Here is a 14,557-nt window from a genome sequence, read left to right as displayed (position 1 = left end):
ATCTAATAGATCTGAAGGCCCTTCTCAGATTTTTTTTAAAAAGAAGTCTTCTTGTTCATTCATTACAAGGCACTCTGTGCCATGGTTGCTTGCTAATATGTTATTACACCATAATGACTGGGTTGTCTCTGTGTGTAGGTGTGGCAGAAAGACTGACCAGAGATTCTTTACATACTGGGTACCCTTGAAGACCTCTTTGGTGTGTAGCAGAAAGAGCTCTGCACAGTAGAATGGCAAATCGCTGTTGCTCAGAAAGAGTGACTTGCTCTAATCTTCCTGCCCAAATTGGTCTTGTTTGCTGCTGTTGCTTCTTAACATTTCATAGCTAAGCTAAATGATGCTTCTGTGTGTCTGTAGCATTCCTTTGCTTTGGCTTACATTAGAACACCTTGCTCTTACTGTATTCCCAGCACACTTGTTTTGCCCCCAATATTACTTCTATTTATGTTGATTAACTGCATGTTCTCATCTCATTGGTGGCCTTGGGAATCACAGAACTGTAGAGTTGGACTGCACCTGAGTTCAAGTCTCAGTTAATAATATAATTATATATATATATATAATATTATATATTATACTATAATATAATAAACTAATGGGATATAAGGACATTTGTGTTAAAAAATAGAAAAGAAAAAGAATTCAGGGGCAATTCCAAACAGATCTAGTATTTCAGTATAGTGAATTGTCCTTCCAAAACCCTTTTATAAAGTTGTATTGTTACAAATCCATGTCCATTTGTTTACATATTGTCTGGCTGCTTTTGTGCAGCAAAGCAGACTTGAGTAGTTGACACAGACTATATGGCTTACAAAGCCGTAGCTATTTGGTATCTGGTCCTTCACAGAAAGTTCCCTAATCTGTGCTTTAAACAGTTTAGAAACTTAATTCTCCAACTAGAAATCTGAAGTACTTCCCCAAATAACAACAATATGTATAACAAAAGAGTGACTGTAAGGATCTGTCAACATCCTGAGAACCCTACCAACTTACAATCTCCATCTTTGAAAAAAACTTTCTGACGTGGTATTGATTTAAAAAAAAACAACAGCTGGACATAAGTAGGTAGATGGCAGTTCTTTATTGTAATTAGTTATTTCATTGCCCTTTATTATGAGTAGCTTTGATATTGAGGAGAAAATGATCTTACCGTGTAAGATTGGTGTTTCTTCACTAATATTTTATGTTAAGATTACTTGTGCATTTCTGTTACTTGCAAGTACAAGTTTCCTGACTTAGTAATTTGTAATCAACTGATTTCCTGCTATCCTTTTCTCCAATGTTAGAGGCTGCTTAATTTCTGTACTGATTTGTATCTACCCATAATAAAAAGTGATTAAGGGAAATGTTAGTTTTAAAATTCTAAATTGGATATTTAGAGAGTTGAGTGATTACTTGAAAATTATACTTAATTTGACATTTTTCACTCATAGCCTGATCCTTCTTAGATTTCACCAATTTAAATTCTCAGTTACTGAAGTTCTGTTCATATTAGACCCATTTTCTTTCCTTTAATAATAAGCAGTTTTCTCTTTGTTATAAAATTGTAATTTTTTATGCACTGACACTAGTCAGTGTGAATTCTACCTATTGCCTTGAAATTATTAAAATAGCACTGGCACCATGGTGATGAAATAATTCTTAATTCTCACATATACATTACCCCTATCACATTTTTACTAGTGTCTGAAGTATTATGTAGTCTTTTTACGGGTTGTTTTATGTAACAAAGATATATGTATAGTCTACATTTCATACTTATTCTGGGTTATCTCTTTTTTTAGTCCTGTGGTTAGCTAACTTTAACCTTATCTCCTAAGGTAATTTGCTTAAGTAGACAGTTTCAGGGCAAACAAAAGGAAAACTTTCATATTCTCTCTATGACTTTTATCATTTTCTAAAAAGTGATTAGGAATCTTAGTTTATGTTATCAGAATGAAAAACTCTAAAAAGTTGACGGATAGTTTAGAAGCACTGCTGCTGTAGAATTTGTGAGGAAGTTTGGACTTAATTTCAGCTGCAGGTGTGTCTTTGATTGTTAATATCTCAATCCCTTATTGAAGTAATCGTAATGTGGCAAACTCTACTGGCATTCAAGAACTAGCACTCAAATGTATGAACAAGTGGAAAAATTCATATTATCTGTTTTCATCCCCTGTTTCAAGTGGTCAGTAACAATGAAATATGACAAATACAATGCTTCACTGATAAATTAGTACAACACCATAAAGATTATTATAAAGACATACCTCAAAAAGCAGAGATATTTTCATAGAAGTCTAATTGGGCCAAGAAAATATTTCCCTGTGTATGATAAGGAGACTAAATAGGGAGCAGTCCCATTCTAAAATGATCTTTTAGTTTTCCCACCTTCAGTCTCCCAGCAGTGAAGTAGTTCTGTCTGTTGCATCAGATGCTGCAGACTGTAGGCTAGTGTTGCACAATGAACATATTGATAAAATTACAGATTCAGATTTCTTACACAGGATTCTCAGTACCATTTGGCAGCCTTATATATCACTGATTTAACTGTCTCCTCTTTCCTATAGCAGATATTTAGCAAATTTATTCCTTCAACAAATATTTCTTAAACTCCTGCTCTGTACCAGGCATTGTTCTAAGTTCTAAAGATACAGCAGTGAACAATAAGGGAAAAAACCTTGCCTTCATGGAGCTTACCTTCCAGCAAAATACTAAATACTACCTAAGCATTGGTTAACTGTGGGCAGTTACAGTTGTTGGTGGGTATATCTGTTTGTTTATTGAATCCTCATCATAATCCCATGAGGTATGTGACATTGCTGACATCGTTATGCAGATGTGGAATCTGGAGCATAGAGAGGTAAAGTAATTTGCTGTTGATCATATAATAAGTGGCAGACCCACAATTCACACTCGTAGATGACAGCCTGGTTCCAGAGTCTGTGCTGAGTCGTTGTACTGTACTGCCCCAACACTGCTATTTTAAGTCTTTATGCTCTTAAATCTGCCTACCTTTTTCTCCCTAGCAAAGTAGATCATCTCATCTCCTGAACAGATGAATTTGTGGCTCTTTGAAGTAAATTTCCTCAACTTGTCACTCACTCCTTTACTCATCTGTCTTCATTTCTACTCGGCTTCACTCCATCCCTCTGTTTCAAGGAAGGGACATTCCCCTTCCCATCTAAAATTTGTATTCTGGCTTCATCCTATTTCGCCTCCCTGGGGACTTTGTTCTGTACATTATTCTTCTCTTGGGGCTTTAGTCTCCATCTTTCCACTGGCTTTTGTCATTCAACAAATAAGCATTATCTGTTGTCGTTGTTGTTGAAAGTGTGTCTTATTCTTTGAAGAAGCTTTGTTGTTGAGAGAAATTTTTAAGCTTATTAATGTAACGATAAATGAACACTAATTGTTTATTGCCCTATTTAAATTCCAGGTGCTTTATATATCTCTGGTCCTTTTACCAATCCCACAGATCCTTTACAGATGAGGAAGTAGAAACTCAGATGACTCTGTAACTTCCTTAGCTTATGAATAGTGGCATTGAATTCAGATTTGTATCTGTCTTACTCCAAAATCCATTCTATTTCTAGTATAGCACGTTAGTTTACCACAATTTTTAAAGGACCTCGCTTGATCCTCTGCCCGTCCCCTGTTGCTGTACAGCTCTTTTTTGTAGGAAAGCTTTTTTAAAGAAAGTATTTAACATGTAGACTCTTGCCTTTCATTTACTTCTCAACCCAGTCTAGTCTGACTTCCACTTGATTAGATCCTACAGAGAAACAGAACCACCATCTGTCTCTCTCTCCCTTCCTCCTCTGTCTGTCTGTCTCGCTCTCTCTGTGTATACACACAGACCAGTAGGCTGGAAATTCAGGCAGAATTTCTTCTCAGGGAAACCTCAGGTTTTACCCTTAAGGCCTTCAACTGGCTGGATGAGGCCCAGCCATATTATCAAGGGTAGGGCTATCTCCTTTACCTAAAGTTGCTGCTGCTGTTTAGTCACTAAGTCATGTCCAACTCCTTGTGACCCCATGGACTGTAGCCCGCCACACTCCTCTGTTCATGTGATTTCCCAGGTGAGAATACTGGAGTGGGTTGCCATTTCCTTCTCCAGGGTGTCTTCCCAACCCAGGGATCACACCTGTGTCTCCTGCTTGGCAGGAGGATTCTTAACCACTGAGCCACCTGGGAAATCCTTACCTAAAGTTAGTTGATTGTAAATGTTAATCACATCTGCAAAATACCTCTATAGTAACATGTAGGCTAGTGTTTGATCAAACTGGGCAACCATAACCTAGATACTCTGACACATAAAAATAACCAACCATCTCAACCTCTATCACTCTATGATGTCTTACTCATTGCTAAATCCAGTGGACATTTTTCACATCTTTCCTTCCTTGGTCATTTTACAACATTTGACATTTTGGACCACAAATTACTTCTCGAAACTCCTCTCCATTGGTTTCAATTATGCTAATCTCTCTTCATTCTCCTCACTATTCCTTTTCTGATATTTCATTACTTGTCTCCCAATTCCTTAATTATGGATATTCTCTCCTATCCTTGGCCCTCCTACTGCTCCCACAATTGACGTTTCCCAAAACTAAAATTCCATCTTAAGAGTTCTCTACCGAATTTAGATCTGTATATCCAATTGCCTGGATGTTGCACACACATCTCAAACATTGCTTGTCTAAAACTGGAATCTTAGGGTCCCCCTCTCAAACTTGCTTCTGCATCTCTTCTATTTTCTTAGTTTGTGGTACCCTCTCCACCCAGTTACCCAAGCCAGGAACCAGAGAAGGGTCTTCAACATTTCTCCTATATTCACCATTTCAGACTTCTCATCTCCAGCCCTGTATCTCACCCAAGAGAGCTCAACCCTCATTTTCTCTCACCTGGAATCTTGTTTTGGTATATCTACCCCTTACCAGTCTCTTTCCAACTCCTCTACAGTGCTGCCAAAGTGATATTTTTAAAATGCAAATCTGCTTAATCATGTTCAAAATTCTTTTAGAAGCTCCTAATTGCTCATAGAATTAAGATAGAATTCTTCAGCAGGCATACACAGTCCTCCATGTCTAGGTCTTTCCTGCTCTTTATATCCCACTGTGCCTCACCACTTTCAGGCCGCACTGAAATGTTTATAGGGCCCAGGTTTGCTCTGTTGTTTGCTTCCATGTCCTGTACTGCTGCTTCTTCTGCCTGGGATGTCTGCTACCTCTATTACTTCCCTGCATCCCTACCCCTACCTGGGGCATCTAGAAAAATTATTTTAGTACCCAATTCAGTCTTCAATTTTAAAAAGCCTTCCCCTAATTCCACAAATAGATTTGACCATGCCTTCTTTCTGACATTGTTACAAACTGTTTTCAGCTCTACTGTGGCACTTGAAAGCATTAATCACTCAGTCATGTCTGACTCTTTGTGGCCCCATGGACTATAGCCCGCTAGGCTTCTTTGTCCTTGAGATTTCCCAGGCAAGAATACTGGAGTGGGTAGCCATTCCCTTCTCCAGGGCATCTTTCCAACCCAGGGACTGAGCCCAGGTCTTCTGCATTGCAGGCAGATTTTCTACTGTCTGAGCCACCAAGGAAGCTGTAGCACTTACTACTGTATTATTTATTTTTTATTTGAGTGTCACCTTTCAGTGGACTGTGAACTCAAGTATTTCTATTGCCTGGCATGTAATAGGCTTTCATCAGATTTGAGGTGATGGTGGAGATGGAGCCCAGAGTGGATTACACATTTCACTTAAATAAGGCCATGCCTTATTGAGGAGTGCTGGGCTTGGACATGTAAAGTGGAGAACGGTAGACATTTCTTTATCCTCCTTTGTCCCTCCCAGAGTAGTACCAGATTTCTTTTGATCTATACTTTCTTATGATGTTTTGATACCTATTCTGAGCCTTCACTTTGCATTTATTTTGTTTGTATCCTTGGAGCAGGTAAAAAGAAAGGAAGCTGCTAAATTGCTATTACAAACTCCCCTGTCCCATTTTCATTCCATCACAGGAGAAATCATTCATCAGCTTGTTCTCATGTGACTTGTGCCAAAGCCTTTTCTCAGCCAGCGAAAGGAATTTATGTTATAATGACAATATTTTTCCAAGTTTTTTAATCCTCCTATGTCCCCAAAATGTCTGTTTGCATTTAACGTCAAATTAAAAACTAAAGCAGTTCTGTGTTAATCCTGAGAGAATAAGTAATGCTTTTTAAAGATTGCTAAAGGAATCATGAAGATTTCTTGGGTTTTTAATATGAAAATTTCCGGTGACCAAGGGCACTGCCATACACATTGGGGTCAATGTATAGTAGAATGGTCAGCATCTCAATTTAGACTTAGCTATTACTTTCTACTCTGAATACACTCGTAGAAGCTACTTGTGGTGTAACTCCTTATGTATTTAATATTTATCTAACTCTTGGTTTTCGTGGTTGAGTTTTGAAATGGGTGAAGAATCTACTTATTCTTTGCCCTTTACGGAATGTGATACCTTGGTTTTTATTCCGTTTGTCCTCCTTACCCTTTACTTAATTTTACCTTATTGTTTTGCTTTGTGTTTCTAAAATAATGGCTTTGGCTTGTTTTTTCTTGAATGTTTCTGCAGTTTGATTTGAGTATCTGGCTTTGGGCACCCCTCCTGAACCTTGGACTCCATCTGTACTTGTGACTTATGGAAGGCAGAAGTCAGTGTTTTCTATGGAATATGACCTTTTTTTTTTTTAATATTATATATGTGTGTGTCTCTCCCCCCACCCCCTTCTTTTTTGGTTTCTCTTAAAAGACTGGAAAGAAAGCAGTTAAGGCAGTCCTGTGGGTATCGGCAGACGGACTCAGAGTTGTGGATGAAAAAACTAAGGTAAAACTTTGATAAGCTTAAATGTTACTGCTCTTATGTTTTTTTTATCCCTGTGATCAAACATAATGCCATTAAGACGTTGTAGTCTCTCTGTATCCTTCCACTTTGTCCAAAGTACGATCTTCTGAGAGACTGGTTAATGTTCAGAAAACCAATTTAGTTACTCATTTACCTTATGAAAAATAGAATTCTCTGAGCATTTTGTTCTATGTGATATAGCATGTTTAGCCTACAGTGTATTTGCATTTAATGTTAAGATCTGAGTTCTATTTTTGTTCTGACACATTAAAAAAAAATTTACCCCCACAAATTTGATGTAAAATATTATAGGCCTTTTGCCACTGTTAAAAAGAAAAATAGACCACATCTAAAGTTTCTTCTTGTTCCTTAATAAAACACTATTTTTAGTAAGTTATATTTGAACTCATTAACCTACTATTTAACTGAAGACTCAATTTAAGTGAAATCTTAAGGACTAGTAAATTGCTCATATGAGTTAACATTTATTTAAGAGTCCACACAATATCTTAAATATACATAGCATTTTGCATTAGAAAAAAATGATCCTAAGTACCTCAATAAGAATAGACATAGACTCTGCCCTTAGAAAGCATAAGGTGTTACTTATACACATACATTTAATCATTAATTAAAACTTTCTAAGAGACCTGAAATCTGGAGAAATTTTAACAGAAGGCAGTTTTCAAAAAACAAAAACTCAGATGTCACCTGAAGGAGAAGAAAGCCTAGCAGGCAAAGAACAGTTTTCATGGGTAGCTTACCTGATATACTTTAAGTGATTTAATTTAGCTACATTTTAATTCTTTTGACCAAAGAGAACTGGTGGTCTTAAATGTACATTACAGTTGGAAACAACTATTATTTAAATTAGCTTTTTTAAAAAAACGTATATAGTTTTCATTTATGCTTTGGATGAAATTTGTTGTATGTGGAGGCTATATCTTTAATTGCTATAGACAGTAGTTATTACTAGAAAGTGATGTTGCCCCCTGGTGGTTACTTGTAGCACAGGAATTAATTAATTCTCCCCACACTGAATGATAATAGGAATGGACCACTTGTTACTGTGAGACCCATCATGGGCAGAGAAGAAATGTTGCAAAAATGCGAATGATCGATAAAGGGCTCGTGATTAAACTGTATCAGTAACTCCTGCATAGCAAGAGATACTGAAGAGGAAATGCATAGTAATCAAGGTTATGCAAAATAAAATTAGAATGAGCCAACAGAATTGCAGAACTTTTAAACGGTTGGCAAGTTTGTTTGTGGAGCAACAGGAATTCTCATAGTTATGCTTTATAAAAGTCGTTTTGTTTGTATGCTTCAGCACTTCCAGCCACCACCTCAGCATCTAGGGATTTTAGGCCATTGGAATATCACACAGAAGCGCCAGAGAGCCTCAATATTTAAAAAAAAAAAAACATTTTGCATGATGTTTACATTATATATATACTATGCCATTCAGCGGTATTCAGAATTAAATAATAAGTAAGTTAATAAATACATAGAATTGTCTGGAAATGATGTTATTGAATGTAAGTTATATGGGGATTGGATTAAATTTATTGTTTGACATATACTGTAAAATTGAACATGGAATTTACCATTATAAAACTAGAATCAGCAAGCATGTGTATTATAGAACATGAAGATGAAGTGAAGGAAAGAAACATCTGTGGAGAGTGCCTCTGGGGATCTCTTCTAGGTCAGATCCTTAGTATTCCGACTTCTGGCTCAGATTTAGCTCTTCTGCAGCCCTGATGCATTAGATGTAGGGATTCTGTGTTGTGAAATGAACATCCTGTGTGCTGAGAAACTTCATTGACCTCTCAAGTCCACTGTTCCTTTGTGTTTCCCTTTTTCTAGGACCTCATAGTTGACCAGACAATAGAAAAAGTTTCTTTCTGTGCCCCAGATAGGAACTTTGACAGGGCCTTCTCTTACATATGTCGTGATGGCACAACTCGGCGCTGGATCTGTCACTGCTTCATGGCCGTCAAGGACACGGTGAGCCCAGTAGCCTGGATTGCATCATGACTAGCCTCGGTCACCAAGCTTCTTCCAGGCTGGCTCAGCCAGTTTCCACTACATTTTTGACAAGTATATGCTGTTACAGTACTTGTAAGCGCCTAAACGAGCCTGCTTTCACTCCTTTTATTCAAGTAGCTCACACTCACAGAACAAGATGATTGGCTGAGATCCAAGATCATTAAAGGAAAGTAAAAGTGCTCTGGTAATGGTGACTGCTAAACTTTATAGAAAATTTTTCATTATTAGAACTGTTTTCAAGATCCTTACATGTATTTGCTAATTTGTCTGGGTAGAAGATATTGGTATTTGAAAGGTGCTTACGAATTTATTTGCAAAAAGACTCTACCACAAGAACTGAGTTTGGAGTATATTTTTAATTAAAAAGAAAAAAAATAAATACTAAATTATGGTACAGTGAGCTGTGCTAGAAATTGTTACATAGTAGAAATTTTTGGTTTCGTTTAAAAGTAGAGAATAATCAAATTTGTTATCTTTCATCTAAATTACCCAAAATTCTGATATGAAAAATGAGTCTCTTAGGTGATGAACTTAATTATAGTATAGCATTGAGTATGTAATTTCTGAGTTTTTAAAAGTCCAGACAGAGTAAGGCAGTGTAGCTGTTCATAAAGGCTACAACTCAGTGAACTCTTGCCAAGGTTTAACCTGGAAGGGAAGTCGTAGTCATACTCTAATATTGACCAAAAGCTTTTTAAAAAGCAGTTGTAAAAACAAATATTAGAAACTGAGGCTCCGAATCAGATATAGGTTCCAGTCCTGTTTCTGTTTCTTACTAGCCATGGGATTTGAGCAGGTTATTTAACATTTTCTAAGTCTTGGTATCCACTTCTTTAAGATGGAGATAACAGCTGTGAAGACTAAATTAGGTAGCAAGTGTAAGCACTCTTAGCATAGGACCTGGCTCGTGCTAACTGCTCCAAAATGGTGGCTGATATTGTTAAAGCTGCTCCTCCTCAATTTGACACAAGTGCTTTAAAAATGGGTTGAGGTAACTAAACTACACTTTCTTCCTCTCTCAGATCGTAAGTCACAAAGCAGTGTATTTTGCTATCACTGCACTTGTAAAATCCAAAGAGTTTTGCTATATTTTAAAACCATTCTGTTGTCAAATCATAGTCCTCAGGCTGTTTGACTCTGGTATCAAACAGTGGTTCTTCTGTATCAGAATCACCTGGACAGCTCATGAAGTTAGATGGCTGGGGCCCACCCCAGAGTTTTTCCTCAGTGAATCTGGGATGGAGCTTGAGGGCCAATCTGTCTTCAGGAACTTCTGCCATAAGGCCTAGCAGAAATAGTAAGCTGCTTTGGCCTATAGCTCTGTCCTTGTACTAGAGCTGTGCTCAAATGCAGATGGGTTCTAAAATTCTTTCTGCTCTCTCCTATTTCATGCTTCCATGCCTACCCACTTATCATCCTGCTGAGAAGTTACATGGAAGCTCATGTGGATTCACAAAGAATGAGTCTGTCAGTCTGTAGTCATGTGAAATCCTAGGGGCAAAAGCGTCCCACACGTTTACCTCTCCTTGTGATATCTGATGTTGGCGTATAAAATGCGGTGAAATTACTTACTCAGAGCCATATGTAGGAGCAGCTGCTTACATGGTATGATCTTGGAAACTCCACAAAAGGTTCCCTGTTCTCAGATATCTCTCCTCACTGTTAAAAGATGCCAGCAGTTATTGTATCACCTCTAACCCTTTTATTCCACAATTAGGGATAGTATTTAAAAGACAGATAACCCTGATTTAAAAAAAAAAAAAAGAATCCATTGAATTTATTAAATTTACTCTAGATAATCCAGTGTATCTTTAAAACAGTATTTAGTTTACACAAACCTTCCTCTCCTCTCACACACCAAAAATTCAGGTTTATCTGTTTAATTCCTTTACAAGTAGAAAATGTGGCTGAAAACATGGTTTTATTTTTGCCTGTGTGTGGTTGAAAGGTAGAGTTGGGGTTTGAGAGAGCTGAAAAAAAACAGGGGCGGTATGGGAGAGAGCCTGTAAGCACTGAGGGCCCAAACAGGGCAAGAGGAGAGCATTCAGAAAGGGAGAGGGAGAAAGCTTAGCTTTCCTGTGCCTGATTCCTTCTCATTGCTGGAGATGTATTTATCTGAAGTTTTAAGTCTGTGCCTTTTGTTCCTAGACATATTGGCAGTAAATTTAAGCTCTGAAATTCGCCCTGTCTTTCCAGTTGTTGCTTAGAAATGCATGGCAAATATTCCTATTATTCCCCTACATGGCAAATAGAGGTTTGGGTGTCAAGACTTAGGACCAGGAACTTTGAGCAATGTCTTCTCAGCTGACGGCCAGAGCTGACACAAGTGACAGAGGGACCTGACTATGACTAATGAGAAAGTTTCGATGGCTGCTGACAGGGCCCAGGTTACCAATGGTCACTTTACCCGGTGCCTACTGCAGTAGAGGATCATAGCATTACCTAAGGTATTATTCATTTAGGTTAATTTGGCATATTAATACACTAAAATCTGATAAGCTGGAGTTCCTAACATTTTGCCTGTGTGAAAACAGAGTTATTTGTGGTCCAGCTAATTTGTAGTTGTTGATAGCATAACTCTAAAAACGTTTTTTAAACCTTCTGTTACGTACAGGGTGAAAGACTGAGCCATGCTGTAGGCTGTGCCTTTGCCGCCTGTTTAGAACGTAAGCAGAAGCGGGAGAAGGAATGTGGAGTGACTGCTACTTTCGATGCCAGTCGGACCACTTTCACGAGAGAAGGATCATTCCGTGTCACCACAGCCACCGAGCAAGCGGAAAGAGAGGAGATTATGAAACAAATCCAAGATGCCAAGAAAGGTACAATCTGTTCTACTACAGTGTGTGTTTATTTAAACAGCTTTTCCCAACAGGTTAATATTTGGAAGCTGTCAGGGGCATAGAGAACTCTTAGCAATATATGAAGACCCTAAGAACAAAGCTGAAAATCTAAACAGAGGGGCTTGTTTAGTGGCTTCAAAGTATTTACTGTATTCATTCATTTTAACTACTTGGGGAAGCTGAGAGTACAGTTGAAGAAGCTGCAAAGACATTTAAAAGCAAAATTGGGAAAACCTGTATCCTGGAACAAAATTTTTTTTTTTTTAAATTTTGATGCATTTAATCTCTATGAAAAGCAAATGCTATCAAGGACCTACATCTTGAAGGAAGTGCAAGTCCCAGGTTTAGCCTGCAAAGGACCCACAGATGATGATGCCAGGTGGAAATGCAGGCAGAGACATCTCAGTGATACTCTATTAGATTATAACTGTTTAGTGCTTTCATGAAAAAAGGCAACAGATTTTGAGAAGTTGGCCCCTCGCTATTTTTTCCATAGCCCCATTAATTTTAGTGTGTGGTTTTGCAGAATGTGAGTTTTTTTAAGGTACACTTGGCAGCATAGCAAAAATGCCTGTCCAGACATTCAAGTTACTCAGGAGGCTGTTGTCTGAAGTTGAGTCCAGTGTATTTTAGAACTGAGTCATAGGACTTAGGGGAAAAATGCTTTGCATTCTTGTGTACAGCTTGGGCTGAAACCCAAAACAAGGAGTATTTTGAAATTAAAAAGTTTGGTTTAAATATACATTAATAAAATTTTGCTAATTTTTTACTATTTTCTTTTAATTCTAAACCTGCCATTTTAGGTAACATCAGCTTCCCAGGTGGCACTAGTGGTATAAAACCCGCCTCCCAATGCAGGAGCTTTAAGAGACAAGGGTTTGATCCCTGGGTCAGGAAGATCCCCTGGAGGAGGGCATGGCAACCCACTCCAGTATTCTTGCCTGGAGAATCCCATGAACAGAGGAGCTTGGAAGGCTACAGGCCATGGGGTCGCAAAGAGTCGAACATGACTGAAGCGAGTTAGCATGCGCGCATTAATCTAACACCCAAACAGCTCTTAATTTTTAAGCCAAAAAAAGAATATATGTTTTCATTTGTAATTACTGATTATGATTTTTTCATTTCTTATCAACATTTGTGCCAGGATACCAAAGCATAAAAAAAATACAGTGCTATTTTAATTAGACAAATGAATGTGTATAGCTGTTATTTAATGTGCTTCAGTGATTTTCAGACCGGAAGCATATTTTTTGATACCACCAAATAATACTTTTTGCTACATACAGCAACTACCAAAATGGTTGAGTCATAGCATCTACAGAGGATAGTAAGGAGTCAGGGGGGAGTAGAGATTGACCACAAGGAGAGTGTGATACGGCAGGTATTCACATGGAAACAGTCTTGTATTTGTTTACTCCAATTTAAAATTTGATTTCTGTATGCTTTTATTCAAGAGAGCCTGTTGTCCATGTCTGCTTTATGACAGTCTTTAACATCTAATCAAACTTAAGCTTGTTTAGACCCTTCTGACTCTGCCACACCTAAAGTTCTCTATCCCCCCACCCCCACCGGCCAAAAAGCAAACAAACATTGAAAACTATGCACTATTGTTCTTTAAAAGACCTCACATTAAGAGTTCTTAGGTACTGGGGTTTTTTGTTTTGTTTAGTTTTGTTCAGTGTTTTAATTACTACATGGGAATAAAAGATCTAATATTTGTGTCTTAGAAGATACACCATGTGACATGTAGTAGATTATTAAACCCTTTATTTATCTGAAAAACAGGAGCTCTGAGCCCTGCTTCTAACCTGTCTTTTGAGATATATAGGGAAGTAGATGGGTAAAATGACCTAGGAGGTTTTTGGGGTTCCTCAGTGGTGTGAGCTCAAATTATTTGAAGACATTGCCCTAAGGTCCTCGTTCTCCTACTTTCTTGAGCTGATACAGATAAGACAGCTGTTGGTTCGTCAGTGGCCCCTGGCAACATTGCCACCTCCCCATCCTCTCCCACCTCTCCCACTCTGGATGCCACTGCCTCTCTGGAGATGAACAATCCTCATGCCATCCCACGCCGGCACGCACCAATTGAACAACTTGCTCGCCAAGGCTCTTTCCGAGGATTTCCTGCTCTTAGCCAGAAGATGTCACCCTTTAAACGCCAACTGTCCCTGCGCATCAACGAGTTGCCTTCCACTATGCAGAGGAAGACTGATTTCCCCATAAAACACACAGGTAACGTGGTGTCTCCGACTCCCTAGGGCTCAGGCACTGAAGTGTCACATCACCTCCAGTGGAGTCCCTGATCCCATCAAACTAGCCACCCCTCTTCTGAGGCTATTTGGTGGCTGTGCATATCTTGTATCATTTCCCGTTGGCTGAAAATGGAGGTTCACGGAGAGATGGGAGTTGTTCATTTCTGTTCAGCAGTAGGTTAACAGAACCACGATGGGAATTCCTAGTCCGAGCTACACGGTTTGTGATTTGTCCTGATGAAAGTGTACCTGCTTTCAGACATCAAGGGTCTCAGGTTTCCCTTCTTATTCTGCCATTTGGGACCCAGCAGGGAATTAATTTAAAAGGCTTTGGAAACACATCCAGTTAAATAGCACCACTGTCAGATGTCCCAGAAGAAATGGATAAGTTCTCTTTGTCCTTGTGGCTGGTTGGCTCCATAGGGAGGAAACTCTAAACGGTTCTCCTGTGTAAATCTAAGATCTGTTGTTCATCAGAGACAGTGAGATTGCTCACACATATTCATTACCTTTCAGAGCTGTCACACAGGCCTTTGTGTGGCCT

The 14,557-nt window shown here is 38.4% G+C and overlaps 1 protein-coding gene across 10 annotated transcripts in view; it reads left to right on the top strand.

The window, feature by feature from the left end:
* Nucleotides 1-14,557, top strand: part of NUMB (NUMB endocytic adaptor protein) — a 175,049-nt gene that overhangs the window by 154,062 nt on the left and 6,430 nt on the right. For 8 of the 10 annotated variants that reach the window (XM_043472486.1, XM_043472487.1, XM_043472485.1 and 5 more), the window contains 4 exons: nucleotides 6,777-6,851; nucleotides 8,739-8,879; nucleotides 11,536-11,740; nucleotides 13,700-13,993. In XM_043472486.1, coding sequence (XP_043328421.1) covers nucleotides 6,777-6,851; nucleotides 8,739-8,879; nucleotides 11,536-11,740; nucleotides 13,700-13,993 — 715 coding nt within the window. The remainder of the gene's footprint in view (nucleotides 1-6,776; nucleotides 6,852-8,738; nucleotides 8,880-11,535; nucleotides 11,741-13,699; nucleotides 13,994-14,557) is intronic. The other 2 variants (XM_043472488.1, XM_043472491.1) reach the window with 1 other exon arrangement.

Source organism: Cervus canadensis, chromosome 6 (assembly GCF_019320065.1).
Source record: "Cervus canadensis isolate Bull #8, Minnesota chromosome 6, ASM1932006v1, whole genome shotgun sequence".
Classification (NCBI taxonomy): Eukaryota; Metazoa; Chordata; class Mammalia; order Artiodactyla; family Cervidae; genus Cervus; species Cervus canadensis.
Note: the sequence above shows the minus strand (reverse complement) of the source record. Positions and strands in the feature narration are given on the sequence as shown.